This window comes from Camarhynchus parvulus, chromosome 8, assembly GCF_901933205.1.
Source record: "Camarhynchus parvulus chromosome 8, STF_HiC, whole genome shotgun sequence".
Taxonomy (NCBI): domain Eukaryota; kingdom Metazoa; phylum Chordata; class Aves; order Passeriformes; family Thraupidae; genus Camarhynchus; species Camarhynchus parvulus.
This window is the reverse complement of record NC_044578.1, coordinates 15,593,136-15,620,597: the sequence shown is the minus strand read 5'-3', so window position 1 is coordinate 15,620,597 and position 27,462 is coordinate 15,593,136. Positions and strand designations below refer to the sequence as shown.

At 39.0% G+C, this 27,462-nt stretch overlaps 1 protein-coding gene across 2 annotated transcripts; it reads right to left on the bottom strand.

Moving 5' to 3' along the window:
• Positions 1–920: 920 nt before the first annotated feature.
• On the bottom strand, positions 921–24,092 carry ZNF326 (zinc finger protein 326). 2 transcript variants are annotated; one of them, XM_030953334.1, is made up of 13 exons: positions 23,965–24,092; positions 23,400–23,474; positions 17,502–17,628; positions 15,061–15,466; positions 12,083–12,281; positions 10,314–10,348; positions 9,363–9,450; positions 7,014–7,128; positions 5,816–5,963; positions 5,400–5,499; positions 4,084–4,214; positions 3,081–3,176; positions 921–1,632 (listed from the first exon to the last, which is right to left on the bottom strand). In XM_030953334.1, exons 1-13 carry the CDS (start codon positions 23,978–23,980, stop codon positions 1,471–1,473), a joined length of 1,698 nt encoding a protein of 565 aa, XP_030809194.1. In that variant the 5' UTR covers positions 23,981–24,092; the 3' UTR covers positions 921–1,470. The 2 variants fall into 2 exon arrangements, with proteins under 2 accessions (XP_030809194.1, XP_030809195.1); XM_030953335.1 differs by lacking the exon at positions 23,400–23,474 and having other exon boundaries at positions 1,465–1,632; positions 23,965–24,090.
• Between the last annotated feature and the right edge of the window lie 3,370 nt (positions 24,093–27,462).

Below are 27,462 nucleotides of genomic sequence, written 5' to 3'. Positions count from 1 at the left end.
TTAACTGTAACAAAACCAGGAAAAGCCAAAGCAAGAGAATCTACAGGCTTGTTTCAAGATTTCAATTCTTCACACAGCATGAAATCAAACCAAGTTATTACACAAGTATGATACTAATAATCCTACAGTTATACTGTGTAGCAAAAAAATAATAGTAGGTAAAAACCCTAGTGCATTTTGGCTGCAATACACATAAGAGCTTGCATATATGGCAATTATTCCCTGAGAGCAAATTGCAAGGATTAGTGCCCATATTTCTTACTACTCTACTGGCTATTTTAAAAGTTCAAACCCTAAAGAAAACAGAACCACAAAACTCCACACAGTATTTGTCAACATTTCTCAGAGCAAAAAGATTGAAGTTCTAGCTCCCGAGGTAGGTAGAATGTGAGATAAGTTGTATGTACTCTTCAGCACAACTATAAACCAAAACCACCATTCAGTCCTATGAAAGACTTAAAATGCACCAGGATGTTTCCAGCAGAAATAAACATAGCATGAGTATCATCATGCAAGTCAAAACTCTGCCACCCCTGTATAATGTAAATCACCACCTGAAACATTCCATACCATTTTGACTATTCAGATAAGAGGCACCAAACCTCCTCTATCGATTCCACTCAAGACCCTAAAAAGTTACACAGCTCATGCTGTTAATTCCTAAGATAGGCATGAGTACACCATATGTAAACACACAGAAAGCACACCTCCCCCAGGCATACTAGGAGGGCCCAAGGACTTACCTGTCCTGGCAGGTGGAGTCTGAATATATAAAAACTCAGCAATAAATTAGTCACTTAAGATGCAACTACAAACTTCAATGATAGTATCAATCAAGATTTAATTTGAAACCAGTTTAGTAGTCAGCATGGGGAAATTTTTGAAATACTTGAACTACAGACATTTAAAACAGTAATACCTCTTACGTATTTTATTGCTACAAACTGGTACATCTTATCACAAAAAGCTACAAGGCATATTATAAACACATACTCTATTATACAGAGTGCAATGCAGTCCCCCAAACAGCCACACTCAACAGCACAATTTTTGAAGTTACTCATCCTGTACTATGAGGTAAATATGTATAAGCTTACATCATAAAGCTTTTAAAATATTTACCCCACAGACCCACCCTCCTTTTCAACTGATTAGACCAGAAGTTATCATATTCAGCTTTCAGTACACACACCAAAAAAATAGGATGCTTAAAAAAATATACAACACAATGTTTGATCAGCTTTAACAGTCAGTTTTCTATAAAAAGCTCAACTAAAATAGTCTTAATTTCATTTTAACAAAATCAGAAACACAGAGGAATTATATAAACAAGTTTTCCATGGAATGGAATGCATGCATATGGTGGGGAACCTTCAGATCCATCTGAGACTTTTTAATAAAGTCTGAGCCACTTTAGAGCAGAAATAAAAGCTGGTTTGCCCCCACTAATTTATTTTCATTTTCTTGCACTTAGTTATCTTCAGTGTGGTCTAAAGTGAAGTCAGTTTGTTCTTCAGTTTCTTCCTCCTCTTCTTCCTCCTCTTCCTCACCCTCAGCTGGCTCATCAGCTTTTTCTTCTTCTTCCGTTTGCTGCTCCTGAGCTTGATCATTAATTTCAAAAGGATTTTCACCCTGAAGTAGAAGATTGAAAACAAACAAAATCATACTCATCATTTCAGTGAATGAAAGGGGCAGCCACTAAGAAATGCTACATTACTTTATACAGTTTTTTAATAGTTGTGGGTTTTTTGCAAGAAAATTAAAACACGTTGGATTTAAAACTAGCAACACCACATCTTTATGCACATGGGAAACTGGGATCCCAAGAAATTCTTTCAATGAAAGTGGAAATGGCACTGTGAAAAAGCCAAGTATGCTACCTGAACTACTTCAGTCTCAGTTAATTCTAAATTTGAATAAGGATGAAGGAGATTTGCACAACCAGGAGCCGGATACATTTCATTGAGCAGGTCCTGGTGAAAGTGTATTAAGTTCAGTCCACTACTTTCCACAGAAAGCACCAGTGCTAGGCATTGTGAAAACATCAGTTGTCTCCTTGTGAAGACAATCTTGCAAATTCTTCTCTCCTCAATTTTCGAACTGGTGAATGGCAAATTTCCATTCTCCATTTTACCAGTCTCTCGCTAGGGGGCTGTATTGGACAAGGCACACCAGGCATAAGGAACTGGGAAGAGGTGGCTGGAAACGCCAGCAGATACTCCAGGCTCTGCTATCTGGCCATTTGCAACCTTTCCTTAACAGATCCACAACAGTTGTCTGAAACTGATTCACACACCCATCCATACATAATTTTTCAGGACACAACTAATTTGTCATTTTAAATCACAATTAACTTGGGCACTGGCTCATACCTTGCCATATTTCCAAAAGACAGTATTGCTTTGTCTGAAAGAGTCTTATTGTTATGGCACAGGAAGAATCATAAACCAATTAAAGGTAATCCAGAAATAGCTAACAACAGTATTACAGAGTCACTTAGCAAAGTAAGTGGCCCAGCAGAAAAAACCCCTCAATTTTGCTAAAATGAATTCACCTGTTTCTCAGGCTACATCTCTACAACATAGGCTTCCATGCCTTTTAAATTCTCTCATCTCATCAACTACTGTTGCAAGCTTTTGTTTTTCTCATGAACCCTAAAAATTTTACAGAATAAAAAGTAGCTGAGTAGTGTGCACACTATACTTCAGTACAAACCCACATGCTGGAGCTTTTGCTTCTAAATGTGAAGATGGAAGTAATTTGTGTTTTGTGCTCTGCAGTTAACATTACACATAAAGATGGCTGATGTTTGCCTGAAGTTTGTTTCGGTTTTTTTTTATTAGAGAACCCAATTAAAAATTGCCTAGGTACAAGTTTTAAATGACAACCAAAAGCTGGTGAATCTGGAGGTGGTAATTTTTGCTGCAAAACAATTTATCTGAGACAATGATCTTTGACTGCCAAAATACATTAAAATTATATTAAATCTGTGAGCTATCTGAAAGACCGAGGACTGAGGTTAAACTCTACCAACATGGAGAAAATGGCAAACAATTATTTTCTTTCCATTTGCATCTCACCTTCACATACAGCTCGTATCGTGCCTTGACAATAGGATTATTCAAGATGCTGGTGGCAGTAAGAACACTCTCCCTTTTTATTTGTTCTCTGTAGGCCTAGGAAACAAATTTGACAGTGAATAATTATCATGTTCCTATAACAACTGTCACATGAATTTGAATTCACGGTCAGCTCCTGTAAATAAAATAATGAACATACTACAGCGTCAACTGCTTGTTCTTAGCGCATAAGCCCAAATCACACGAACCTAACCAATTAGGTTTAGTTGTGTTTACACCTTGCTACTTTAGCTCGATCAAAAGATGTATCTTGCTTATATCAGGGGTTACAACCTGTTATCTGCTCTCATCTACAGACAACATCCAGGCTTCTCCACCAGTCTAATATTGTTGAAGGTGATTCTGCTCATTTTCACAGTCCCTTCCAACTCAAACTTTCTACAACATTCCACAATCACATAAACCCATATGAAAAAACCCATAACTTTGGCAATCTTGCTTACTATCATGCGCATGCTACTCTTTCAACCCTTCTACCAGCCCTATAAAGTTTATCACTATAAATTTTAACAGGGACAAATACAACACAACTGCTAAACTGTTAATTCTAAACTGCTCTCAGTTGTCTTCAAATTAAAAAGATAATGGCCAAGAAAAGAGACTATGTCCATCTTGCTAGAAACACATGTGTTTTGCTTTCCAATCTGAGTAACAAAATGTTTCCAATACTTAAACTCTGTAAAGCAAATCCTCATCAAATGAGGAAGTGATTTCTAATAACTTTCTCATTATTTTCTACTGGCAGCTATTAAGCACACCACAATATTTCATTAGCTGGGGTGCTTAAGTGCTGGCTAGTTCCTGAGGTGTTATACTTACAAAGTGCATTAAGGACATTACAGCTTTCTAGAGAACAAGCCACATCAACAAGAACTTAGAAATTACTTGCACCAAGAACTGTAACACTTTTCACCTATTTTTTAAATAATATAAAATATCTTACTTGTTTTCCTTTTGTGTGATCAGGAGATTTTAAGTGTTGCTGAACAGAACTGTGCAATGCAGGAACATAGACACTGCAAGCACTGCAGTGAACAGTCTCAACTTTCATCATATGGTCATCAGCTGTAACCCCTGCCAAAGAAGATGCAACAAATCTTTAACACAAAATTTGTTACTTTAGGCAGCTGGAAAAGTAGCCTGTTTGTTTTTTACCCAAAAATTAAGAGCTCTCAGTTTTTAAACATGTCAAACTAAACCACTGAGGAATATTCACCTAAATTCATGCATCAAAATTAGGCTCTTTGAGGGCAATACTGGAAGAGGAAGTTTTTCACTTCAATACTCCACCTCTTCACAGACTACACGAGACCCAGGCAAAGTACAAAAAAAGCATTGATTTTCCAATCAACAATAGCCAATATCCTTAAAAATACACATTTTGATACAGCAAACAAAACCTAACTGAAGTAGCTGCACTTACTTTGCCCCTTATAAAAAATAATTTACTTCCTTGCCCTCCCTCACCATCAGGAAGAAGCACATGAATCCAACTCCTCTTGTAATTTTAAGTATTAGCTTGGTAATAGAACATTCTCATCACAAAGGAAAACAGGCCCTCCAGTACTTAAGGAAAGTAAAAAATAATTTGTGGGATTGTTAAGATGTTGCCTACATCCATTTTTAAGTAGTTTTTAGTATTTAAGTTCAAATTAGGTAATACTGCAATAGTTATTGCCTAAAATAAAGACGTCTCATTTGGTTGTAGCCCATATTCTGAAATCCCTCAAGCAAAGAAGGGGAGGATATGGCACAGCAAGGCAGGGACATATGAATTGCTCCAGAAAACTTCCTGTAGGACAGCCAAGGGGAAAAAAATTCCAGACATCTTGGGTAACCAAAGAATGCTCCAACTCCTCCTTTTGGCACTGTCCCTCCAAATCACAGCAACTCTCCTATCTGCGCTTTTCCAAATCCTTGTATTTGACTACTGTCACCTTATTGCTTTATTACACTCTACTGCATCCACCTGCTGTCACCCCTCATGCCTTATACTGAACGAGACTGAGGCAAAGCCCACAGAATTGTTTGTCAGGTACCCAGCAGGATGTTCTCACCTTCTGAGCAGGCTACCTGGGTACCCAACAAACAAGGACTACCATCTCCTGCTGGGCTTACATTCCACATGGGATCAGAAACGAAGCAAGGAACCTCAACCAGGTACAGAAAAGATGTGAAAACTAACTGGTTTTATGCATTTTATCAAATTCAAAGAAGAATGAAAGGAGAAACAGACCAGGAGAGCTCCAAATTACTCACCTTCCATTATATCTTTTTCAGCAGCTTGGGAATTCTCCGTTTGGTTACTTGTCTGTTGCTTACGCATTGCTGTCTTCTTGAATTTATTCACCATACACTCCTACAAAGGGAAAAAAATTGTAAATACCTGTGATGTACAATTGTTTACCTTCCAATATTAACCCAGATTTTGAAAATTCTTTATAACAAACAGTAAATAATTGCTATTACTTCTTAAGGAACTACTTTCAACTGTAAAAGTAACAGTAGAGACTTTGAAATTATTTCATTTGCTTGAACTTGCAGTAGTTCGTGCTGCACCAAAAGTCATCTACAAAATGATTAATTGTAAGTAAAGCGTATTTTGAAAATAAATGGTGAATTGTAACTATATTCTCATGTAGAAGTATTATACATATCAAAACCAGCTGTCTTACATGAAGAAATTCCATCACTACTTTGTCAAATTTTGTTTGCTTCTGGATGTGATCCAACGTCTCCTGGTGAGCTGCACTCTCCAGATGTGATTCAATTTCTTTTTCTTCAAATGTTCGAAACTTGCAAAATGAGCAAGTAAATGCCATTCTATCAAGAGAAATATATTAAATATTACTAGTAAAACTCCTCAAAACAATGACACTCGACAAACCCAATCAGAAAGGGAACAGGAAAAGCATTCTTTGAAGCAGCCTAAGTGAAAAAGAAATGAAAAAAAAAAAAACAACCTAGACTTTTTCCATTACAAATGGTAAGTGCTACATGAATCAAACATAAATTAGGCCAGTGTCAGAGTAACAAATTATCTATTCAGGAGACAAAAACTGCTGAAATCAGAAGCCAGGCATTTAAAAGCCACATTATTCTGTGAGTTCATCTATTACAGTTCTCTACCTCCTGTCACCTTTTGTAGAACATCTCATAGGCACAGAATCATAGTCCAGCCAGGCCATGAATTCCTAACTCTAACTAGAAGAATTCATCTAAAGCTCATTTTCCATACAATAAGCTATATAATCTTTATAAGTAAATATAAAACTCCTCAGTACAATGAGGAAAAGCCACTAATCACTAGCTAGGATCATATACTGCACTGACATTGAGCAGTTTTGTACAGGGCAGCCACTGGGCAAGACTAAGCAAGTTACAAACCTATGTACTTATTTTTGCCACAAAACAGCTGACCACAGATACATATGCACAAACACACACATATATAAAACTGGAATAAAACCAATTTCTAACAGCTTTTTAAGTCAACATGAACATATACTTCAAAAGCAGTACCATTCTAATCTGCTTCTCAAGTGTGCACTGATGCACTTGTGGGGGAAAAGGGGTTAGTAAATTGTGGATTTCCTGATACAACACTGGTTCAGTGAAACATCCAGTCTTCTAAGCCCCTGAATTTGGGTGCCAGGTTTTGGCTTGAGGTTTTTTTCTTTATTTGGGTTAGCTTTTTGCTTTTGCTGGGGAGCAGGGGAATTGAGGGGTGTGGAAGGAGGTGGGTTTTTCCCGTCATTTCTTTATTGCATTTTATTTTCCTAATATCAGTCCAAAGGAAAAAAACATGTGTTCTTAGTGAGGCATTAAGGGCAAGAAAAACACTGTACACATCACAGAAGTTACAACACAAACCTGTATCCATCACCATATTTTTCACTGTTTTTTTCTCTTCTACGCCTTTGCTTCTCTCTTCTGGCCTCAATCCGCCGCTTTTCTTCTTCCTCACTTTTAACTTCTCCTTTGCCATCTTAACATACAATTGAAGGATTAAAAAACCAATTCAAAACTAACAAACAACAGCAGAAGTACCTGTCTTCCCCATCTCCCCCACAAACACTTCAAAATGCAGAGAAAGTCCCTGTAACAACATGGTTTGATGGTTTTCTTAAATGTTCTGAAAGTTTTGCTTTGTTTTCCCCCTCTAGAGATAACCAATTTAAACACTTGCTTTCAACTTTACAGCTAAGGTTTTACACTCTAGTTTACAGTCATAAAAGAAATTCTGAGTTAAAGCAACTCCTTCCCTGTTGTGCCTAGCTATTAAAGGCCTCTTCAAGGATGTGACCAGAAAAAGTTAACTGGAAACACATAGAGAAAAACACATTGTTTAAAGCTCTCCCATGTTTTTAGAGAACCACTGCTACAGTCCCCTTACATAAAAGGAAACTATCTAAAGGCTGTCTCTTCTACTGAGAAGGCAGTTCCCAAAAGTGAAAGCAAAGATTCTCATAAATGAGACAAGACAGTGTTGTTTCAAGGTATGGTACCCAACATTCAACAACTTTATTATTTTTATCCACTACACTTCACTTGGGTTCACAGAAAAATATTCCAAAGATTTTCAGCCAAATAAATAAACCAGTTAATGGAGGCAGGGAGGAGGGAGAGACAAGGACAGACAGATTCACCACACAACAAAGTACCCAAGCAGACCTTCAGAGAAGAACTTGATTAAATTACTACCTAGCATGTAAGTAAAAGTGTCATTAAGTAAATGAAAATAATTTAGTTCTGCAACATTTAAGACTTCGAAGGACATTAACTTTTTGCTAAGTGCACTTATGTCTTTCCTATGTCTGCTTCAGTAGTCTATGGACAAAGAGAAACAATTAGAATATTATCCAGTGGGTAGTTTTAGATCAAAATGAAGAGGAACTCTTCATTTTCTTTTACAGTTCAACCTCTGAAGAGAGGTCAGCCTCCAGGAAATCCACCTCCATCCAAACAGGAACAGAAAGGAACATACAACAGCATCATGCACAAACACCAAGACTGCGAAACACTCTGTGGATCAAGAAGTGTCACTGAATACTGAAAACATCTTCAGGACTAACAGCTCCTGATTATCCCAAGGTCTACCATTTTGTAGCAAAGAGTTTCAAAATTTACTGTGATCCAGAGAGGAGAAAAACTCCTGTCCATGAGACTATTTAAAAAAAAATCAAATTGAAAACAAAAAAACACCTACCTACCCATCCCTGATCTCAGGATTTAAATTTCATTTAGTGCATTACCACTAACCCTGGAAATATTCAAAGGACCACTTGTTTTACTGCTGTAATAACCATCTGGTACGACATTCTGTGGCGTGAAATGGCCTCTATTTTGACCCTCAAGCTCATAAACTGAAGTGTCTGTCCTGTGAGAAGCTGGGGAATAGAGACCTGAATTTATATATAAACTAAAAACTCCCTCTTTCCTTCAGTGCACTTATGCAAACTTTTAAAACAAAAAGAAACTCACACAATTTAAAAATAAACTCAAAATATTGACTATTACTCCAAGAAAAGAAACACTCATTTGGCTGCAAATTTCCAGCCCTCCTTGCCCTCAAATGAGACTATGCCGGATGCAATAGGGCAGCCTACAAGGAAATGAGGACTAAAAGTAATTTCAGCGTTATCACTGGATTTCTTTTTCTATGTGTCTGGAATCACTACAGTTAATACACACTTGAACTGATTTTTGTAAACTAATAATAAACCCGTTCCATTAAAACTGTACATGAAACAGACCCTGCATTCCTGACAGCAGCTCTCCAAGATAACTGAATCCACTTTATTAAAAGTGACTCACCTAGGATTTAAGGGTGAGGTTGATCAGCTAGTGGGATAAATAATAGGATATGGGTGAGGAACCAGTGGGATGAACAACATTCAATGCAATGGAATGGTAGCAGGTAAAGAAAACCACAATTTTTTTGCACAAAAATAAAAAAAAAAAAGGCAAACAACAACATATTGAAATGATCAGAGAGCAGAGACACAGAAAGCACAAAAAAACCAACCAAGTTATAGATGGATATTACAAACAACCATATTTCCACAGCCTAAATTTTTAAACTCTTTAAACAAAAACCAGGCAGTCATGCTACCAAATAACTACTAGAGGTCATAAATACAGGCTTACAAAATGTAATCTCTCAAAGTCCCACAAACAGAATACCTACAACACCCTACCTGACAAAGCAAACTGACTTACCTCCAAAAGTCTGATATCCAAGATCATAAGCATCTCTTGTGAAGTCTTCATATATAACAACTGCACCACTTGTATCAACTTCAATTTCCTAATAAAGTCAAATCCATAAATTAAAAAAGCCATTCTAAATCCAGAAAGGCAGTGTAATTTACATTATTTCCAATGATCTGTTACTTGCTATTTATTACAACAAAAGAAAGTGAATTATCTTGTGGAACTCCATGTACAAACATTTCTAGCTCTGCATTCCTCCATAATGCCTTACTAAATTATCTTCACAATCGAAATAGTTTTCTATATAAATATTTTGACTTCCAATCCAGACTTTTACTTAGTTGAGAAGGTGTTAATACCCTCACTCAAACAGAAGGGAAATGCCATTCCAGTCTTGCAACATTAAACCAGGATACATATAGACACATGCTTGGCTTACTAGTAACATTCTCACATAGTGTTGCAACTGATCCGTCTGAAGGAGGAACCAATCTTCCTACCCTATCAGAGAGTACCTTTTAACACTGACCCTTTCTTATTTACCCTCTCTCCTTGAGGTGTCTTATGTCTTAGCCATTCCTTCTCACTTCTGTTTAGTGATTTTCCTTGTACCCACCCAGGCAGGTCACAGCTGCATGAGCTCAAGCTGTCTACCTGTGGCAACATGAGAAGTGTTCATATGAGAGCTCTCTTGTGCATTACATGAACAGGTAGGGTCTACAAATACACCTTAAAATTCACTTTCCAGGCTATCTGCACAAGCTACATCTTTCACTCAAAATGAACTGCCACCAAAATAAGACAGTTTCAGATAAAAAACCCAAAATCATGTTCAGAAAAACTTATCTAGCTTAATGTTCAATTTGGGAACTCTAGTTTAAGAATTGTGTGTCTTCAAGGTATGCTATGCAAACTTCTCAAAGAATCAAAACATTTTCCAGTTCTGGGAATCTTTACCTCTACAGTAGAATCCTGGTAAGATGTCTTCGTGTCTATTAACATAAAATGAGAAACAATGCAAAAGTGCTGTCACTGACAATTCATTTTAAGACAATAAGATATTTAGGAAAAAAATCAGCTTGTTATGCAGGGAAGATTGTCTACATTTACAATTTATCATAGTTTAGTAATAATGTAAAATCAGTTACCCTTAGAAATACAAACTAAACACTTTTAGAAACAATCACCTATATCTAATTCCAAAACAAGAATCTCAAGGTTGAAAGGACAATAGTATTTTGAGATATATTTTCATTCATACAACAGATACCAACTGCATCAAAGTTTCTGTTAGTTGTTACCCACTTTTTAGTTTTCAACTACATGATACTGCTTAGGTCTTTCAGTTCAAGTTTCAGAAACTCTGTTAAACTACTCAACATTTTCTTCCCCCCAATCTCAGAGCCAGAGGACAGGCTGCATTCTTGCAGGCACTATATATCCCACTTCCCAAAGTGACCCAAATATTATGTACTGGTCTTTGGATTGTGGAAATCAGTGAAGGGGATGAAATAATAAATTAGAAGCATTATGCCTGAATGTGGCTTAGAAAGGAGCATGTACGAAAGTACTGAAAGAACTCGAATTTTAGAGACCCTTTTCATAACAACAAAGCTGATGAGACCACCAATAAAGTTCCCTATACAAAAGGCAGAGGAGTGTGTTCTATACACCCAGTTCCTGGAATTGGTACAGTACTCTTGGCATTACAGTTAAGGGAACAGTTATGTAATACATAATAATGTAACCAGAATAATGAAATCAAAACCACAACTTATGTCTCAAAAGTCTCTGCCAAGTCTGTGCATTTGCCTTGCAAGCTATGAGCTATAGCAACTTTAAACTATTTTCACGGGTCATTTAAAACCAAACTACATAAAACACGGCCCATCAAAATTACTAGGAAATCACAAGCATAAAAACTAAAATCTGACTGCTGTACACACTGTTCACGATATACAATACTCAAGTTTACATTCCCTCAAAGCGAGTACTTTATTCAAACCTCACTAGTGGCTTTTTTCTCCAACTTTGACTGCAATATAAAATTCTAATATTAGAGTTGTAGAATATCTTTATGGAAGTTAAAGAAACCAAGCATCACTAATACAATTTGCATTTTGCATTATGTTTATCTATCTCATTTACAATTCTTCTTATCATTAGAGCATTTCATTTTGCAAGTGGGAGCAATCTCTTTCTGCCTCTCATAAATTATTATGTAACAGTTTTTGCCATTTTTGCAGTTTCCCTCCTTTTCCCTCTCCTCTTCACCCACGCCTTACGTCTTTATTTTAACTGCACCGCAGCTGATGCACTACTTTTTATATCCAAAGAATGTGGACAGCAGGGCCCAGGCTCATGCAAGAGCACATTTTAGTATTTGTCAGGCATTGTCTCTTCAGACAACCTGAGCTCTGATGTTATTTTTAGTGGTGAAAATCTGCCTCCAGGAAGTATCATCATGATGTCTCAATGTTATAGTCTTCCATGGTACATATCTGAACACATCAAAATATTCAGAATCATTTAGCAAATTATCTTTGTAGTAGGAAAGTTAGACATGTAAATTCCTAAAATCCACTGTGGACTATTTGAAAGGTAGAAAACGAAGAATTACAAAACGGCACATACAGTCCTCTTTCTGAATATTATAACTAAGTAATTTCTAATGAATAAAAAAAATCACTCATTTTATCTTAAAAATTTTGACACTTGCTACTTACTAGGTGATTTTTTCTGGCTCAGCTTCAAAATAGGCTTTGTCATTTTGGGTTTCTTGATAAACGTCCCACCAGGTTTGTTATATGGCTGTGGTATCATTTTTCTTTTTATTCCTCTTGCAGCAACTGCTGCAGGACTGGGTTTGTTATGATAGTCAACGACAATTCCAGGTCTGTGCATTCCGCCAAAGTCTCCCATATGCTGAAAATTTGTGAAATCAAGAGGAAGGTATTAGTATATGAAAGCAATGTCAACAAAACAACTACTTGGTACAGTATGACTGTGATCTTAACTAAAATCTGTGTTCTAGAGCAAAATGCAGGAGGAAACTTAAGCTCCTGGTCTGATGTTCATTTGTGCAATGGCTTTGTGGGTGTTTGTCCAGTAGAACTAATACTTATGTATAAACTGTGTTTCTGCTTATTCAGAACCATTGTCCAGGCAATGAACATGTCTGTCATATCTCAGCCTAACATCTTGGCTCCTCTCTTCAGATTCTCTAATGAATTCCATCTGCCTCTGGGGAAAAAATAAAAAAAAAAAAAGCACCAACAACAAAAAAAAAACCCCAAAAACAAAAACAAAAACAACAACAACAACAACAACAACAAAACAAAACAAAAAAACACAAAAACCAAAACCAAACCAAACAACCAAAAAAAACCAGAGCTTAACAACCCAATTTTCAACACTAAAAAAAAAAGTTTTAACAAAAAAGCTTCCTTGCTTTGCATCTTACGCAAAATGATATAGCGGTCATCTGAAAACCGAGTGAAGAAGGTTGCGCACTGTGCAATACTGATTAATTGAAGGAAGCCCATTCTTTCTTTTATCTATCTTTCCACTGAATTCAATAAAACCAGAATTTTTAAGTTGGGCCTGGAGAGAGTGATACAAAAACAATGCAGCGAGAGGAATGAAAATTCCATTGAAATACTAAACCTTTCCACTACTTCTAAAATTATGTACAGTCATTTGTGGATACTTGTATATGAAAGTTACCTCTCTGAAGACACAGAATAAATGAGTAATCTGAAGAGGGGAATTTAAGCAGCTGGAATATTTTCAAAAGTGCAAACATACTTCTTAATATTAACTTAATTACTTGATTAATAAAGGGCAGAAGAGAGCCCACAGACTGGATGAGTGACTTGGATAAGCAGAAATATATCTCTTTCCATGAGAACAGAATTAGTATTACACTGTCAAAAGATCATAAAAATACCTTCAAAGCCTTTAAGAAAAGCATTACTTTTTTAAAGCAGATTTTAAATGACAGACAGAATGTACCAAAACAGGCACTTTCCATAATCAGAAGTCCATGCACAAGAACTCCATGTTAATTTGTTTAGCTGAGATAGCTATAGACTGCCTAGCATGTACATTTACATCAGACACAAATTTGACGTGAAGTACACACTGGATAATTTCAAGTTCAGGTTTTTTTAAACAGACAATCTACCTATTAAAGGTGCAATGCATTTTACATCTGGTAAGTAGTCTAGCCTTTACATTCTCCTTTATTACAGGAAAGACTAAAAGGATAAATTTCAAAAGCAAATTAAAAAATAACTCAGTTGTAACTCTGCACAAAGCTTTCAGATCTAAATGAGTTCTGAAAGATTAGCATAAAGGCTTAAGAATGTAACATTTTCAGCTTCACAAGCAGAGAAATGAAGATTAGAATCTTTTTCTCATACCATGCTACATGCTGGCTAACAGCCATGTGCAAATCTGAGCTAAAAGTTGAATATGGCAACTACAATACTCAAGATTGCTGCAAAGTAGGCTTTCTGGAACAAAACCACCAAGCATGTTAAGCATATAAAAGACCCAGTAAAAAATAATTTTCCTCTACACTTCAAGCTGTATAGTTTAAACTTAAAGAATCACTTCCCAAAGAAATACAGCACAGTCAGGAATTTTAAAAGGTAAGTTACACCTAGAGGCACAGGCAGAAAGGTGCTCACTGAATATTTCGTGCTTAAAAAAAAATCAAAATTGGGATTATAAAACCAAGACAAAGGGACACCATCAACCTAAAGTTAGTATTTCTGTCAGGTTTGGGTTTTCTTTTATTCTCTTCTGCTGTATTTTTTCCCCTAGGTCACTTAATATTAAGCATTACTTCTTCAAACTGATCACTATTTTGCATACAGTTAATCATGCTGTTTCTAGGACATACACTTTTTACATCCCATACTGGAAAGGAATCCACTGAGAAGCACTTAGAACTTCAGTCTTCAAAACAAATACAAGTAAGAGGACTAGGCACACTGTGTGGAAATTAATTTCAGTTCTGTGAAAGGACCTGATTTCAAGTTGATGATGCCCCTTTAACCATGCTTTAATTCTGAGAAAGAATCACTGTAACTGCTAACCACTCACCTTTGTCATTTCCTCCCCATCACCCTTCCAGTAAACAAGTCAGAGTAAGAATTAAGTTTAAAATAAGACTTGATGTTTGATAAAACATGTACTCAACATATTAAAGAATTAGCTCAACTTTTCCCTCTACATGAACCAAAAACTGCTCTAGTGTTCGCAACCTGGGTTTTAATTTTTGCTTATACATTGCACCTTTAACCTACTCAAAACTTCAAAAGACTTTGAATTCAACTTTCACAATATTCAAAAATTTCCCCACCAGCAGCAGAGATGCTAGTGTTCACAAGGAAAAATGGAAGTCCTTTTAATCCCTTTTAGACCAAACCTACTACTTTTATCTTCACCTTTCAAACAAAAGGAGAGATTTAACAAACCTTATCAACTAGTCTATTACTCATTACTTTCAGCAGAAAGAGAGACTGGGTTCTACTTGAAGACAGCTTCAAAGGATAAACAACATTGTCAGCCATGATCGTTTGCTTGGACAAAACCCCCACACTGTACTGAACAGTGCATCCATTTTAAAGCAGTGGTCTTGAAAGGGTTTAAAAGAGTGTCTAGTGAAAAGAATCTGAAAAGATTCTGTACTTACTCCTCGGCCTCGGCCTCTGCCTGTTGATGGTCCTCCAAAAGCATCATAGTTTCTGCTTCCAAATCCACTTTCAGGATAAGCAGGCGTTCCTCTCCCCCGAGAGCCTACAGGTGCAGGCTTCATATGGGGTGAAGAAAAACTGCTGTAGGAAGAGTAACTCTCTCTTCCTCTGTCCTCCATAAACCCAGGCCTCAATTTTGAACGGGAGTAAGGTGCTTCCCAGCTAGACCCGCCCTGGTTTCTACCTCCGAAAGAGTCAAGGCTATTCCGGTAGGAGTTGTCAAATCGACCACCATAACTACCTCCGAAGCGGCTTTGTTCGGGTTCATTATAACCATAGCCAGATCTGTACAGATCTCGCCCACCCAGAGAAGACCCGGAGTCGTAAGACTCATAAGGTCCAAACCTGGAAAAGTTGCACAGTGAGGAGAAAAAAAAGTAAGCTTACTAATGTTATACATTTCAAAAGACAAGTTAGCAGTTGACATTTATCAACTAAAATCACTTTATTACTATACTGATCTGTACAGTTGTGTTATTGTTTAATCTTGATTAGGGCTGGGCAATTCACACTATGACCAGACAGAAAGCTATCTGAGCCATTTTGCTACAAACAATTCTAAAGTTCAGTATACCTGAACTTTGTTCACTTAAATTTTCAGCAACATTTATTTACTAAAATATTATTGGAGCCCAGCCCTAGTCTCACAAAAATAACCACCTGCAGACATTCAAAGCCTAGTCAAACTCCCCTTTCTTCAAAATCATACCCTCACAGTCTAACAGTTAAACAGCAGTTAAGAGGCAGCTTAGTTCTGAACTGAGAAAAAAGAAAGTTTTGGCTTTTTTAGTGGTACAGTTGTGAGTTCCAAGTATCCCACAGTTCTCATTTTAAAGGAAAAATACATATGCTCTTCTGTTCACATCTTTTCTTTCTGAAATTTTTTTCCCCTGTAAAATTCAGTCTCACACTCAAAGAAGTTCATGGTCTTCAGTGTATCCAGCTTTCACTTGCAGACCATTAGGTCTAGCAACTCAAGATTCTGAAAGTCTCCCCAACGCATGCACAGCGAACACACAAAGAGTCCTTGGAATTTCAGAGTAAAGCAACAAGGAGCTACAATCTTCAGCTATTTATCAAGAGTTTGCTTTGCCCGGGACATGGGCTAGAAATCAGCATCTGTAACTGCTTGGAAGGGAAACACATTAGTGTCCCTGCAGGGTTATAACAGGGTGATTAAGCAGCTGGGAAAGACAATCCCCTAACTGATACAATACAACCTACAAGAGACTCCACTTACTAACTGGATCTACAGCAAACTGAATGCCTTCATTTTAAAATCTGTTCATCTCAAGACTCAGAGATACACAGAAAATGACACTAGAAAAAGTCCATGCATAACATTAGGTTACACAGCAAGAGACATTTTGATGTCCAAGTAGTCATTCAACCTCCATCATATGCAGATTACTGTATGGTAGGTACAGCTCATTCCTCAATCTCTGCTCAGACTTGTAAATCAATATTAATGTTCACTATTAAACAAGTCATACTTAACTAAAATGCTTAATAGAACAGAGCAGCAAGACACAACACTTCTCCAGCCTCCCTCTTTTTAGTAGTGTCCTTCCCCAGTGGCACCACAGTGACTACAGAGAGGAACCACACAATCTGGCAACAGCCAGACAAAAATTCAAGGATGCACACAAGAAAACCATCAGATTATCGAAGTTTTTTTCGCATTTTATATCCTCCAAGATAGAATCACTACTCTGAAAAGCATGCTTCTTTGAATGCAATTTTAAGACCTAAATCAAAGCAGCTGCTCCCTACTATTATCATCTGAAAGAGCAAATGGTACCCTAGCATTAAATACACAACTTTCAGACCACTGCATGAGAATTTTTAGTTTTAGACTATTCCATCTTACAAAGCAGCCCAGAACATGCACACAGTTTCAAGTGTCATCAGTACCTTCCAATGAAATAATCTGGACATGACTTTCAGATTCAATACCAAGATCACTTGAGCACTGCACATTTAAACCAAAGAACACATACCCTAAATGTTCCTTGAAAACGGAATGTTGATAGATTCAGTCTAAGACACTAAACCAATTAGGTCTAGTCTGCAATGTCAGAAATGGTGTGACAGGCCAATCAGCTGCAAATTGCTAGACAACACCAAAAAACAAAACTTTTGCTATTTTCATTCAGACGCACTGTTCCGCTGTCAAACTTTTCCACAAAAGTGCTGATTATTACAAGGATCTAGCACTTAGAGTTTAGTATTTGCCAGTATTTATCAAACATGAAGACTTAGAATGAAAGTGTTCATAAAAAATCCTAACAACATGCCTCAGGAACACTTAAGTTAGAAGAATGATTTAAACTTAAATTGGATTTGATCAATTCTTGGGACAACTGAAGGATTATTTTACCTGTTACCACCACCACCACCTCCTCCGCCTCCACCTCCATGACTCTCCATCCCATAGGATTGGTTAAGGTAAGAGTCCATGGATCGTGGGCCACCATAGCCTCCATGCCCATAATCCCGGTCCATGTCTAAAAAAAGAGCAGAAAAATGTTTATAAAGAAAGCAAGTGAGAATTCTTATTAAGCAATCTAGTTTAAGTTCTTAAGTAAGAGGTTTAATCATTGCCATGGTGCTTACAAACAAAATACAGAATTGACAGTTGCAAACCAATTTTTACACTGTGATTAGAGAAGCCACATGTCTTTGTCATCATCTGAGCACCTCCTGACTGGAATAAAGTTCCTAATTTTTTCCAACAGTAAGTAACTCAGGATTATTGTTCCATCAGCTGGAATCGTCATAAATTAAGCAAATTAAATGAAGATACCTGATGTAGAATATGTCTGAAGTTGTAGAGAATTAAGACCACTTCCAACCCCTTCATAATACAAAGAGCTCAGAGGCTCTCTCTATTCAATGCTCCAAGAAACCTTCACTGTCATTGAGAGACCCTGGGTCAAGGTTACAAGCTGTCACGCTGCAGTGCAGGCTCTGTATATAGGCTAGAGTCAAACAAAAGAATTTTCTGCCATCTAGTCAAACAAAAATCCACCCAAATTAGCACTGAGCTGCAGCTCAGTAACTGCATAAGGTGCTGGTATTTCACAGTCAAACTGATGTCACTTCATGACATCTCAGTATCTTGCAATGAAGTCTGGCAAAAGAACCAACTTCCTCCTCAGCACTGGAAGGTCTATGTAAAAATTCTGGGCAAATAATCACTCAAAGCACTAAAACAATGCTGCAGATCTGCATAACAATTATGATCCACTGTCTTCCTGTAATGTACACAATCTGCACCTCACTGGCATTCTGAAGACCAAAACTGCTTCCCAACACCAACCAACACCAGGGTTTGGGTAATACCAAGAAAACCTGGCAAGTCAAGTTTCACAGAAAAAGTAACACAGAGAAGGAATACACAATGAACACAGGAAGGATAAAAATAAAACTAAGTAGCTGTTTACTCTGACAAGAGAGAGTATTTTATGCATTTCAGTATCTCCACATGTAAACCACTGACTTTTCCAGGACAATTAGCTCCCCTGAAGTCATAAGAAGTTGTCCTATTTTAAAGAAGTACAGTAACTCTCTATGCACATCATCTCATGAAAATAACTGTAGCGCTGAAAATATGTATATAAATTATATCCCATTTGTACCTAGTTCTTGTTAGCACCAAGTCACTGTCATTTACTTTCTTGTATCTGTCAACAATGAAAACCCTGCAAATTATATTAAGATGACTGAATCACTTTTACAAAGATATTCTTAGCATGCCTGAACAGAGACTCCAACACAAAAAGACCTACTGCTGATTTCTAGTCTAATGATCATAGGTACTTCCTAAAAAACTTAAAGATGATACTTCTGGGAAAAGAAAAAAAAGCTTCTAACATAGAAGTCACACTGTACCTTTTCATATTCTGAACATACAATAAAGACTCAAAAACCAAAGCACAAAAAAACCCTTTCAAAATACTAATCATGTAGCACCACCCATCATCAACTTAAATTGCAAAGAGTTACTTCAAAAAGAAACTGATGAGGCTTCTAATAAAAATATCTAATGCTCCTCTCTGGAGGAGAGCTGCTTCTGAATGATCTGCCACCTAATCCAGTACATCACCCTCAAGACTGTATACATAAAGATGCAGACCAGCAAAAAGAGAAGATAGTTAAGAAAATAAACTCAGTTTCACAGAAATTAAAATTGACCATGGGATCATTTAATCTCAGATCCAGATTGTTAGGTTTTTTTAATACAGGACAACTTCAAATCAATCAAAAGACACTGACATTCTGAAAACTGACATACCCGACCTGAAAGCACCCAATAATTTACCTTAGTTTCACTGACTCCCTATTATCTACAGGCCCTAAGATGGCACAAAATCAGTGAGGTTAAGAGTTGAGAACGGAATGAAGTCATCCAACAAGGAAGAACACAACACTCTATCAAGATCCCTGCCACTGCAATGCAATTCTACCACAGCATAGAAAGTAGGGACCAATGTTACGTATATGCCAGCAGTTCAGTATTGGGAAAACACAAAAACTTTCATGTGCAAAGAACTCTTCCAAAAATGGTTTAAAAAGCATCAATTTGAAATATATTTTTAGTCTAAAATTTTTAGCATGAAAGCAAACACTAAAATACAATTTACAATCACAGGATAACTTCTGACATCCACACTTGCTCAACGCCCCTTACTCATTCATGTTACATAACATCAGCAGTCTTGCTATAGAGCTATGCCAGTCCCTAAATCCTCAAACCCTCAAACCCCTGCCTTCAGGACATCACCACCATCTCCTCCCTGACCGTGAACAATTTATTCATCCCTTTCCAGACTCACTGCCCTGCATTCACCTACATTATAACAGACTCACATTTGAAAATGGTTAACACAGGATACAAAAGGTACAAAGACGTGAAGAGGGATGATCACTTAAATTATTTACCACAAGAAACCAGAAGGAGCAAATGAAATTTACAAGTAACAATATAAAGAAGGATCCAAGTCACTTTTCACAAAACAGATGTAGGAGTCCCAGAATGGAGTTACAAGTAGTAAGTTACTACTGATTAACAGGGATTTAAAACAGAAATTGAATAAATCAACTGACAAGAAATTCAAAGCATGTCAAACACAGACTATGACTGGGAAAGCCCTCAAGCTGCAAACCAGTGAAGGCATATAAATATACCAAAGGAGTGCTTGTACTATTTGTTCCCTGCCTCCAAACAGAGAGAGACATACAGGACACAGGTGAGGTAGGATAGACACTTCTGATCTGATCTACTGAAGGTGACCTTATAATCTCCCTCCAACTTTTTCATTAACTGTTCCACACTGCTGATCAGTTAACCTATCATTCCAACCACTGCCCTCCTGCTTCAGTCACCAGCTACAAACTTCATCAAAGATCCCTACATTTTATACTTCATGCCCAGAGCATGACAAAGAAACTGCATTCAATTTAACAAGTACAGTATTTCTTCAGGTATTAAACTTCCCTCTCAAAGCATGTTCTTCAGACAGGCTTTATCCTAAAAAGGGGGAAACATACAAGATAACAATAAAGATTCATTTAGATAAATGAAAATAGAAAGGACCTTAGTGTAGTAACTGATGATAATCACTGTCACCACCAGTAGAGATACAGAGAAGTTGCCTGTCTGTGCAGACTAAATGTAAAATTGTTTCACATGCTGAGAGAATATGTATTCAAGCACTAGAGAAAAAACACCAGGAATTGCATTCCGGTGTCTCAAACCAAAAATTCAAAAGAGTAGTAGTTCATTTAAGTTTAAATAGTAACTGCTTATCAAAGAAACCTCTGAAGAAATATTATATTTGTGTATCTATGAAAACCACAGAATTAAAAAGAAATTTAAAAAGTGTTCCATATTTGCTCTTAAAGCTTAAAAACAAGAGAGTGAACCTGTGAGATGAAGGCATTATCAAAGCATCTGAAACAAAGAATTTATTAATAGAATAAATCAGGTTTTGGCATCTGCAGCTTCTTGCATAAATACCCTGTGGATCAATGAGCCATTGAACTTAAGTAGGGAAACAGAAGAACTTGCAAAGAACTATCTGGTTTTTAACTTCTAGATTGTATTGAAAAAAGGGGAGAAGAGCTACATCAAAACTGAAAATAATATATTACCTCTAAAATAAAAAATAATGGTATACTAAAACACAAGTTAAATTTAAAAATGAAAATGTATATGTATTTCTTCAGATTAATTAAGGAAAAAAAAAGCCATATTTGGTGGAGAGATCTTTTAAAATAGCTGCAAAATAAATCTCAGTAGCCAGTAAATAAAAATCAAATTTTCCAAAGGAAAAGAACTACAAAGTAAACAAGCAGTAGGTAAGACTCAGAATCTCTTGGTAGAAAGAACTCAATTTAAAATAAAAAGCTTTCGAACAGAGAAGGTTGAAATCATATTCACAGCATAAAGACAAGAAATCATTTTAAACAGTGTGCCCCACTTGAAGCAGATGAAAAGGCTAAGAAAATGAGAAAGATCTTGCAAACTAAATGATAAATTAAAAAAGCTAAATGTTGACTACCAGAAGCTTCAGGGTCTGTTGTGCAATAGGAAGCAGTATTTTTTCCAGGCACATTACATTTTCATACTACCATGTCTAGGTTGTTAGCATGACAACTTTGTCGTTAGGCCATTCCCCCTTCCAGACAACAGCTGCAGTAACTAAAATATTAACATGAATATTTAATAATATTTCTCCTCACAATACTAAAAATTTATTCCAAAGGGCATGTCAACTCTGGGCCTGAACTGAGCGGTCAGGAAGGGACAATGGTGCAATTACAGGAGTCATCAGACACACAACTGAAAGCGCTTCCCACTGGCTGAAAGTTTCCGACAGGAAGAACCTTGCCAAGAGCTCAAATGAAAACTAGGCAAGGATGAGAATTCCCAACATCTACCCTCTGCTGCCTGACTTCTGAGCCCCAGAAAACAGCCTTCAGTCCCCTGTATAGAACCTGGGCAAACCAATTTTTATGCATGCCTTGCTTATGTACATACAGTGTATAAACAGTCATGGTAAAAGTTTCAAGCTGCATACATCATAATTAAACTTTAGTAATAATTACAAATAACACAAAGCTTAATTAACACAATGAAAACTAGTATTACAGAGGTACATGAAAGGAACACTCTAATTGTACAGTACTCATTTGATTAGTTAGTTCCCCTACAATGAGCCTGGATTCACTTTAATACTTGTATAATCAGACCTCAGAAAACCAAGTTCTGGTTAACAGTTACAGTGAATATTCCAATAAGATACTTAAACTAGCACTTAAGAACAACCTTTCATTCTAAAAAATCAAGTAGATATTTAATTAGCACTCAATACAGAAGATGAAAACACAGGGCAATACATTTATTTATTCACTACTTATTAATTTTACTATGCAAAAAGATAAACGCAAAATAATACAATTGGGGGGAAAAAAAGCTAAGACTCGAGAAATGTGTAACAAAAATTATTATATTGTAATCAAAGATGCATCTGTAACTCAACGTGTTACATGGAAATAACAGCCAGCAAGTGTCAAGAGAAGCAACAGCAAGCACTTACTTGACAGGATCTGTAAACGCAGCTTGGATACAGTATCAGTAAAGCTTTTATATTAAGATCCTTTTAACACTTGCTTGCATGCTGGCAAGAGATGTCAAAACATTTCTTGAGTCTTTTCTACACTCATAACTTTAATCATCTTACCAAAGTATGTGCACTCCTTTTATCTACATAGTATTTTTAACAGTGCAAAAAAAAGAGGTAGCTTTTAGTCTTGGCTTTACATGTTTTTTCTATACTCCTTTCCAAACTGTTAGTTAAAGTAAACTTTAGTAAGGGGGCAAAAAGTAAATAAAACCCAAGCAGTTACAGGCTCTGGTTTATATAAAAAAGGAAAGTATCCTTTATTTTCAACAAAAAGAGTACTCTGTAAGAATATACTGGTTTATGTAAAAAAAAACCATGATCTTAAGAGAAGTCTGTATTTCTACCCCATCCCCCCATCCCCACTCCTTTATCTCACAATTTTTCACTTGGAACGTGCAGTTCATGTTGACATGCCCAAGATGAAAATCAAGTCTCACTCCCAGACAGTTACAACTCCTCCAGAAAACAACATGAGCACTTAAACCATGTCACGCACTTTAAAACACCCGTTTCCTTTTTTGTTTTTGTTAACACTGATTGTTCAGCCCCAACTCTTTTTACAGGTTAGACGTATTTATAGCTCATACCTGAGACTGACCCACTGGGCATGTTCACACCACAATGCATGGGGGTATCTGGGAATCTCCAATCTCTGTCTTCAGCTGGAGAGGATGGGTCAGTGAGAATGACTTAGTGCTTAGCAAGAGCTGGAGGGGAGAGACAGGGAGCCGCACCAAGAGGCGGCTCTCTCTCCTGTCGGATCTCCAGGCTCCTGACACGACCCCCTCAAAGAGCTCGCCCCGAGCTCCCCCCGGCTCTGCCCGCGCCCCCCACCCGCCGCCGCCCCCTCGCCCCCCGCTCGCCCCGCGCCCCCAGGGCGCCTCGGCCCGCGGAGCGTCGCCCCCGGCCCGCGCTGCCCGCCCCCCGCGCCACCCCCGGGAGGGCCCTCCTCCCGCGCAGCCCTCCCGCCGCCGGCCGCCGCCGCAGCTCCCCCAGCCCGGCAGTGGCTGCGGGGAGGAGGACGAGGACGTGGGTGAGGGGGGGCTCCGTCCTGCGCGTAACAAAGAGGCCGCTGCCATTTTGAGTCACGGCCGGGCCCCGCGGCGGCAGCGGCGGCCGGGCCCTGCCCGTGCAGCGGGGGAGCGCCCTCACCTTCCCCGTAGTCCATGGCGGCGGCGGCGGGCTCTGCTGGCGGGAAGGTGGCGGCGGCTCCGGCGGCTCCCAATGGCGCCCTCCACCACAACGAGGCGAGGCGGGACCCGCGCGCTGCACGCACGGCCACGGCGCGCGGCGATTGGCTCGGCCGGCGCGTCACGTGACTGGGCCGGCGGGCCCGCCGCGCACGGCGCCGCGCACGGGGCCTGGCTCGGCCGGGTCACGAGGGAGGCGGCGCGGCGGCCATTTTGAGCCCTGGCAGCCGCCATTTTGTGTTCTGGCGGCGGGCCCTGTCATGCTTGAGGTCGCTGCAGGACGAGGAGTGGCGAGACATCCACACCATCACCCTCGCGCACACGCCCAGCGGGCCCTGGTGAAGTTGTTCAGAGTGCGCTCCGCTGAAGTCGGGCAGTGCCTGGCGGGACTGAGCCCTCGATGGCACCCCTGCAGATGCAGTGCCCTGTCCATGGACCCGGCCAGTTCCCAGTGCGAGCTGCTGCTGTGTTACGCAAACCAAACGGCTTTGTGAAATAAACCGTTTGTTTAAGAAATGGCCTCTGTGATGTCCCCTTTGATGGACCTAACCCCACCAGTTTACCTAACAAAGAAATTCTTTACTGCCTGGATTATGTCACACTGTCTAGTGTGAGGTGTTCTTGCCCTGGGGGGGGGGGGTGTAGGGCTGGGACTAGATGATCTTTGAAATCCTTTCCAATCCCTTAACATTCTATGATTCAGTGATTCTGTGATGCATCAGCCTCCAACCAAAGTATTTTGTGTCTGTAACAGGCTGCACTGTAACACTCAAGATGGCTGATGTTAAACACAGACTTAACTTGAGGCTAGTTGTAAGGTACCACTGTGCTCCTCTATGCAGCCAAAAGATTTGAAGAAACAGACTTCGCCCAGACACATGATCATGCAAAAAATCCTCAACGACCTGTGTGAAGATCACATGAGGAGTATGCCACTCCTTAGAGTTTCTTAATGTTTTATACAACCCTGAAAGAAACAAAAATAAATGGGAAAAAAGAAAAAGCAGAATAAAAAACATATGAGATGGTAATGAGCAGATCTGGTACATAAAACCTGGGGAGATGTCTCTGAGGACAGGCTGTGGGTGAACTCTCAGGCTGTATAAGCGAGCAAAGCCACTCTCTAATGGGGTTTGATTTGCCGGGGAATCAGGGCTTCCTTCAGTCTTGGGTGGCCGTACCAGTTTCTCGCCATCCTCAAAGTGATAAAAGCCGCACTGCAGGCCCGCACGGTTTGAGTCTCCGCGGTGAAGGAAGAGTGAGATCCGGTTAACCCCGAGCCGGGGCCCGGCGGGCACAGTTCAGTTCCGCCGGCCGGGCTCTGGAGGGCAGCAGAGGCGAGCGCATGGGCCCGCGCCGGGGAGCGCCGGCACCGCCGCCATCCCTGCCAGAGAGCCCTGCCTTCGGCTTCACCCCCGGCCTCTCCGCCAGAGATACCGTGTGCTCGGGCAGAGCCATGGCTCCAGTGACTGACTGTGTCCTCTGTTCTGTGTCCATGCATACGAGCTGGTAACGAGCTCCAAGCCAGTCAGCTTGTGAGTCACATGAGCAGTGTGGGAGACAAGTGCTGGGAGAGCCTGGAAGGATTTTTCCCTATGCACGCATCCTTAGGAGCAGGATCAGGCTATGCGTGCTGCCTGCATGCATGTTCGGGGTCTCTACAGACCAAGACTGAGAATGGACAGAAGCAGGTCCGCGGCACCTAGCACTCCTCATTCATAGGAAATTATGCCAAAATACATATTTTTGTGAATCTCTCCACTGTTCTCCTAAAGCACATCTATTTGGTGACTAATCATCAGCAAAATTACTCATTAGAGTATGCTAGACTACCAAGGGTCACAGGGTTAAGCCTCTATAGTTTGTCATGTTAAAAACCTGAATTCGAAAGGTCAGAAGCAGCCCCTGAAGACATGAGTGATCGTTGAAATCAGCAGTTTCATATGGACTTCAGGAGGTTCTGAACTGGGCCCATGCACATCATGGCAAGATTACTTGAAATTTGTATGCAATTCCCCAGTGTTCCTGTGGAAACTACTGCTGTCCTTTGTGTCCTTTCATGGTCAGAAGAACTTATTGACAACAGAGATGGTTGTTATGGGGACAGGCATCTGTCAAAGAAATGTGCCAAAGAGAATACCTGATTATGAAAAATTTGGTTTCATACAGAAGAGGAGATATAGCCCTGAAAACACAAAGGTTTATTTGGGCTTATTGTCCCACAACCAGAAGCTCAAGGAGAAGAAACTGGATCTGGGGGCAGATCAAAACTACAGCAGGTATAACATACAATTTTTTGGATTCAATACAAACAGGTCAGCAAAAGCGTATTATTTTAGACTTAATTATGATCAATGGGCCACTGTTGGTTTCAGACGTTTTCAAACAAAGACTCCTTCTTTCCTCCCTGCAGGACTCCAAAAAGGAAAAAAATCTAAGCTAAGCAAAGTAAAACAAAATGGAGACATAAGAAGAGAAGGGGAACAGACCAGCATTGTACTTCATTTGTTGTCAACGATCAAAACATGAATGTTTCAGTTCAGTGTAGAATCTCCCTGTACAATTACATTCTGCTCTTGTATTCATGTTCTAGTGTTTCCTTGGGTTTGTTTTCTCAGGTTTTTTTTTGGGCTTTTTTGTAGATTCTTCAGAGTAGTACAGGGATAAGAGAACAGTGAGTGATTTTTTCCAAGAACAATAGCAGCGCAGTTACTGTGAAATACAGTTCTTCTGCAGTTCAGTGCCGTGACTACCTACACCCTCTCCTCCTCTTCCCAAGTACCGTGTTTTCCTCTGCCCCTCCTTTTAAAGCTTTGTCCAAAACCTGAAGAAATTCTGTCAAATAACTATCAATCGCTGCTAACAGTGGTTAGCAACCAGGTACCAACAATTGTGGAGGCCTAACACTAAAACAGTTTCATTGCAGTGGAGTTGATTTACATCTCACTGAAGAGAGAGGGTTCTTCTGGCCTTTGATGGAAGCTGTCTATTAACCCTGTTCAGAGCAGGTGTGGCTGACATAATGTTTAAACCTACAGGAGTACATCTCTCCAACAGCTCCTCTCTCCTGTACCATTAAAGCAGTGTTCACAGTAGGGATATATATATATATATATATATATATTTAACATGGATGTCCCCTGCCTGACACTTGACATTTTCAGGAAGTAGCCTTCTTTGCATTTTAGGATGATGGAGAGTAGGGCAGGAACATGAAAATTACATTGTTTCTTTCTAGAATGCTAAATCTAATCCCCTTTGTTTCTTTTTAGATATTAACATAGAAGCAGATCCTTCCATCCCAGCTTCACAGAAGAACCATGGTAACCATCCAGAGCCACACTGATTTCAGGGCTCTTATGTCTGTCATCACAGCATAAATCAGAGCCGTAATATGGATTTCCAAAGCTCAAATATGCTCTCTGAATGCATATATTGAGAACACAAGCATAAAAGATAC

Bases quoted from the DNA above. Each gene is read 5' to 3' on its own strand.
- ZNF326 (XM_030953334.1), bottom strand. The intron at 4,215-5,399 runs GTGAGTAATTTG...CTTCTTTGGCAG, and splicing joins TGAAAAAGATATAATGGAAG to GGGTTACAGCTGATGACCAT. The intron at 1,633-3,080 runs GTGAGATGCAAA...CTTCTACTTCAG, and splicing joins GATACGAGCTGTATGTGAAG to GGTGAAAATCCTTTTGAAAT.